Source organism: Magnolia sinica, chromosome 14, assembly GCF_029962835.1.
Source record: "Magnolia sinica isolate HGM2019 chromosome 14, MsV1, whole genome shotgun sequence".
NCBI lineage: Eukaryota > Viridiplantae > Streptophyta > Magnoliopsida > Magnoliales > Magnoliaceae > Magnolia > Magnolia sinica.
In genome coordinates this window covers 21848520-21854519 of record NC_080586.1, presented here as the reverse complement: position 1 = coordinate 21854519, position 6000 = coordinate 21848520, and the positions used below count along the sequence as shown (strand labels likewise).

The window sequence follows — 6000 nt, the reverse complement described above, 5'->3', positions numbered from 1 at the left end:
GGCATATAGGGTGTGTACCACGTCAGCAATGGTATATAGGGTTGAACGCAAATGCTAATGAGCACTAGAAGGGCTCAATATGTAGATCTATCATCCATCCCCATCGTCTAAATCTGTCCACCAGCTAATGAAATATTCATGGCCTCAATCAAAGCTGGAAACAATTTTTTTTTAAAAGTCATACAAATCCTCAAGTATGTCACACACAATAATCAGCTATTTTATTTTGTAAAACTGGTGTTCCTTATTTACGATCGTTTTTTGGAAATCCAATTGAAAATTACATGTGTTATAGCAACGAAAAAACATAATATGCTAAAGATCTTCAATGGTACTTGGAGTTCTTTTTATGCAATCATAGCTGACAGAGTGATAAGACAAGGAGCAATTAAGAGGTATTCAAAAGAAAACCAAGTGGCCGTGAGGCATCCAGGGGGAGCGGTCGAAAAGTGTCCAATGGCAGACTAAGTGGCTGAGAAAAGTCAGGAAACAGAATGCGGCTGAGAAGCTTGATCGGAACAGAAAGACGAGGAGAGAAGTCTAATGGAGCACAAACGAGCAACCGACAAAATAGATGTAGCCAATGTATGGTCGAAAGAAAAATAATCACATAAGAATAATCTAGATAAGAGAATGTTCTGGAAAGGCTTTTCAACTACCGTAACTGTCGTAGTAATGGAAGAATGATCTAGAAGAACAAGCTTCAACAGAACTCTATAAATAGTATAGGAATCTAACAAAGCAAGATCATCTCAAAATAATAATAAAAATAAAAAATCAACTAACAGTAATTAATCAAATCTATTAATTTATCTTTTAACTCAGCTTATCCTAGGAGTAGCGGTCATTCTTAGCTATAATCTTGAGTTGTAATTTAAGTCTACGCTCATACACTAGATTTGTTCTTTATCTAATATCAAGCAATTCTTTCAATAAAATTTATTCTTACAGTTACCCCTACTGACCGATTGTGAGTGTTTCCATTTATTTGATTTGCATTGGTATTATAAAAGTCTTTTCTTGTGGAAGTCATAAAGTAATCTTCGTAGAAAAGATCTCACCCTTTGATTATCGCTTGATTGTTATAAACTTCTGCAAGTGGTTGAATAAACGACCGATCTTCTTGTAATTTAGTGATATACATTCATATTATGAATGTATCTACTTGTCGAATCTTTGTATCAATTCTGGCATACCCAAGCAATAGAAAACAACCGAGCAACCCACAAAAATTAGGGCCCATGTTTCAGCAGATCCAGACGACTGGTCTATTTGGCCCCACTAAGGATGGACATACCCCCTAAAGTCTGTTTGATAGAACAACTCCCAACCTTTCTGTTGGAAGCCTGCAAATAGACAGGTGGGTAAAGCATACAACAATCATCCAAGTTCCACCAAGAGGACGGGTGAAAGTCCAATCTGGGAGATCTTTCCAGGCAACTGTGGAACAGACAATGGTACGGATCATGAGGCCCAAGCACTACTTCATCAACCAAGAATCATATAGTTCCTCTAAAAATACAAACTAGGGCTGTCACGGATACGCATGTGCCCGATGGACCTGACCCTATCTCTCCAGGTACTGGTCTCAGACTCAGGTCCACCAATTTGGACCCGGTTAGAAATTGGGTCTAGTCGGATTTAAGTCGGATCCACTGTCATGGGCCCGGCTTAAATCGGGTCAGGTCGAGTCGGAGCAAGTCCAGTTAATTTTATTACCAATATTATATATACTAGTAGACATGCCAGGTGAGCAGGTCACGCGGAGAGGACGTGAATTGCCAGGAGAGCAATGATCACATTTGTAAGTATGGTAGCCCTGTGGGGTCCACTTTGATGTGTGAATGTCTATCCAACCCGTACATTACATGCACCTCCCCATGTTAAGCGTACATTCCAAACAAAACCCAGATAGATCCTTAACCCGGGTGGGCCCCATCAAAGGGAACAAACAATAGGGGACATTAGGGAGGTGGACACCCACCATGGAAACTCCAAATGGAATGTGTAGTCCACGTGTGCGTGATCTAATCCAACCATTGGGTGATCCCTACCATGTAAATGCACTTGTCTGACCCAGACCTGACAAGATACGAACCCCTCAGCCCAGGTACAAGTACTCCAGAACCCAGCCAGAACACGACCGGCTGATGGCCCTTTTAGAAACATACCAAATACCCCCCACCTCTCATGCTCAATAGAAAATGCTAGGAAACTGGGAGAATTTAAGACGGGTTTAAGCTTTCCAAACCCAACGCCAATCGTCAGGACTATCATACAGACCATCCAGAGAGAGGGCGATACCAGTTCATCAATCTCTTTTAGGGCACACTTGGATGATAATTTACTTATGCTTAAGTAGCTTATCTTAGTTTCTACCTAATCAGTAAATAAGCATGTTTGGTAATCATGTTTTCTAAAACACCTCGTGCCTGTGGTTACTGAAGCACCTAATCTGGCAATGCAGTGACAGTGGGGCCCATCTTAATGTACGTATGTGTCATATATCTACTTCGTCTATCCGTTTTGCCGGCTCATTTTAGAGTATTAGTCCAAAAATGGGCCAGATTGAATTCTCAGGTGAACAACACCACAAGAAACAGTAGTCATTGAACACCCACCATTAAAAACTTCCTAGAGCCCACAGTAATATTTATTTTCAATCCAACCTGTGGTCACATAGACCAGGATGAAGGGAAAGCACAAATATCAGCTTGATCCAAAACTTTTGTGGCCCCAAGAAGTTTTTAATGGCAAGCTTCCAATCATCATGTTTCCTATGGTGTGGTCCACTTTAGATATAGATCTTCTTCATTTTTAGGCTCATTACCTAAAATGAGCTGACAAAACGGATATACAACACATACATAAAAGTGGGTCCACCTCACCGTTTGACTCACCCAGACCTTGCATCCGGGTGAACCCAACTCCACGTGCCTAGGGCCTACCGTGACGCTTCTTAGAAATCCCTAACTCCATTGTTTCAATGGTGGTCGTTCAATCTCCATTGTTTCCTTCAACGTGGCCCATTTAAGCTTTGGATCTGCCTCATTTTTGGGCCCACCTCCTAACATGGTCTGGTAAAATGGATGAACAGGGTGGATTTCTAAGAAACATCACGGTAGGTCCTAGGCACGGGGAGTTGGGCTCACCCGGATGCAAGGTCATTCCTACCCCATAAGATCATACGGATAAACAGGTGGATAGGTTGATATTTCAACAAAATAACTGTGGGCCTCATGACTATTTCAACAGTGGAGGTTCAGTACTACTTTTTCAAGTAGTGAAGCCTAATTGAGTGTTGGATCTGCTCATATTTGGGCCCATGGAAATGAACCAATGAAAATGGTAGACAGGACAGATTTCTCAAAAACATTAAGGTGGTACGCTTCAACTTTTTGAGCTCTCCATTCTACGGTGGGGTTTGATATACTTTTTCAAGCTGTGGCCCACCTGAGTTTTGGATCTTCATTCTAATTGGTCACAACAATTAAATGTGCTGGAAAAACTCATAGGCACAGTGGATTTCTCAGAAACATCATGGTGGAACACCCGACAATCAACGTGGTTTCAACAATACGTGTTTAACACCATTACTGCAAGTTGTGTGGCCCAATTGAGTATTGAATCTACCTCATATTTAGGCCCACTCCCTAAACTTATAAATTATTTAAATTTAATCACCAAACTAACTTAAGTTGAAAAGGTAACTTATTAACTTAAAGTTTAAAAATTACTTATTGGGTAACTTCTGTGAGATTTCTCAATTGCTTCTGCAATTGTTTTCATCACCCTCTGGAAAATATTTATTAAAAAACAAAAACAAAACAAGACAAAACAAAAAAAACAGAATGCATCTCCACAAAAACCTACATAACTCTAGCAAACTCACAATGCTCCAGATCAAAAGAAGACAGCCCTGTGTCTCTGATATTACGATGGAAGAGCGAACCCGCGAAGGTACTTTGAATCCACTCCAGACTCGCGAACAAGCGCAACCCGACCAGTCCGTGCCACCTGCAAAAAATGAGAGAAGCATTAAATAGAAAGCAATCACAACATTTAAATAATAAAATAAATAAAAAATCATGGAGAAATACCATAACTGTGAGTGCTTAAGACGGAATTTCAATAAGACTATTGGTGAAAAGCTGCAGAAAAATCAAACAGAAGAACAATGTATTTCAATGACACCACCATTATTAACCTTGGTGATTCAGTTAATTGACTGGCATGACCGGTAGCCCAGTATCCAGGTATCCCTTTCAACACTGGAGCTAAGACTCCTTCATGTTATCAGATCAGGGCAACTTATATTGTATAGATGGCATACATGAATGTTAATCTAGGCTATCAAAATCATGGGTCCCAATGTGGATTGAGCATAATAGCCCAAAGATTGCAGTGATCCAACTATCCTGATCATCTGCATAATGCCAGCAATCAAATGGATGGTCAGAATATGTTCGGTCATCCAAATCCAATGGGTGAAATCCGATGGTTAAGATCATCCAACCAATACTTATCTTTAGGTTTCTGATTCAGTGTTTGCAAACCGTCAGCTAGGCTTTAACCAAAGTTTTGAAAAATCTTTTTTTTTTTTTTTGGAAGGTAACATCACCAGGGATTGAACCCTTGATCACTCGCACAAACTAGGCTGGGCCAGCACATCTAACAAGCAGGAGACATCACCCACAACCATAGTCATACAAAAAGCTTCAACTCCATAACCAGCAGCATGTCCCAAGTAAAACTAGAGAACAAGAAACAGACATTTGCCTGTCCTTCCCATACATGTAGGAAAAAGGTCTAACAAACATAATTGGTGATGAGGACCACAAAAGGAAAATGGCACTAAGACTCATTGGTCCCACATAGATATCAAATCGCATTTGGGCCCATTTTTCCTGCATAAGCATGTGAGATGAGCAGGCTTCGAGGAAACAGGATTAGAAAGTTATATAGACGTCCTACTAGCAAATCCAGGCAAGTTGGAATCCTGTCGAAAACTACATTGAATTGGAAAGTGTGACCGCCACAATGACAACAACGAAAACCACAGCATAAATAAATAAATAAATAATAAATAAACTTGATTGCTGGTAAGAGAAGGGGTTTTTTTTTTTTTTTTTTTTTTTTGGGGGGGGGGGGGGGAACTCTCCAATGTCTGTCTTTCCGTCAAAAAAGCATCCAGTTCCGCACACAAAGCGCTGATCAAAAAGCATATCCTAAACCCAGACCGGAACCCAACCCATTTCTGTCTACAGTTGGTCCAAACCAGTCCAACTGCTGGTTGAACCAGGTCAAAAAGGGCGCAAGAACCAGCTCCATCTGTGTAGAAAATCAGGAGTTGAACAGGCGAGTGAACTGAGATGAATAAACTGTTAAACAGCAGTTGCACATGCAGCATCCCATGTTGAAATCCCATTAGGCCCAACATGGGCCACACAGTTTAGACCAGTTAACATCATATATTTCATAATATCTAGGGTTAGGGTAGAGAGTCATCTCCCTCCCTCCTTTGTTCTTTGTTCTTTCTTTGTAATTCCATATAGTATCAGAGAAGCATCATCTCTGATTATTTCTTTTTTGTCATCAACTATAGTAGATTAAATCTCCTATCCAGCATCCCTATCCCTTGGAGCATCTCGATTGCAGAACCGGTTGGGTTTTGCATTGCTGGTGGTTGTTAATGGCATAAGACGCTATTGTGTCTTCTCCTCCGGGATCAGTTGGATCTGAAATTTTTCAAGAGGTTGGATTTGATCATTGTTAGATACGGATCTTCTTTTTTTTTAAGAAAAAAAAAAATATATCTACCCACTACCCTGTTGCCTTCATCATCCTCAGGAGTGCTGCTGCATATGGTGGTGACGACCTTCACTACATCGTCCCTTCCCCGCTGGTACAGATCATTGGTCCCCCGCTATCTGGCCCCACCGTTTGTTGCACATCATGACTGAGCGCTGCAGGGTTTTGTCTCATCATGAAGCCTTGGCA

General features: G+C 40.8%; 1 protein-coding gene across 2 annotated transcripts in view; it reads right to left on the bottom strand.

The window, feature by feature from the left end:
* Positions 1 to 3698: 3698 nt before the first annotated feature.
* The window catches only part of LOC131226082 (acetolactate synthase small subunit 1, chloroplastic-like), a 45296-nt gene continuing 42994 nt past the window's right edge, over positions 3699 to 6000 (bottom strand). For both annotated transcript variants that reach the window (XM_058221762.1, XM_058221763.1), the window contains exon 12: positions 3699 to 4017. In XM_058221762.1, the coding sequence (XP_058077745.1) occupies positions 3934 to 4017 (84 nt within the window). In that variant the 3' untranslated portion in view covers positions 3699 to 3933. The remainder of the gene's footprint in view (positions 4018 to 6000) is intronic.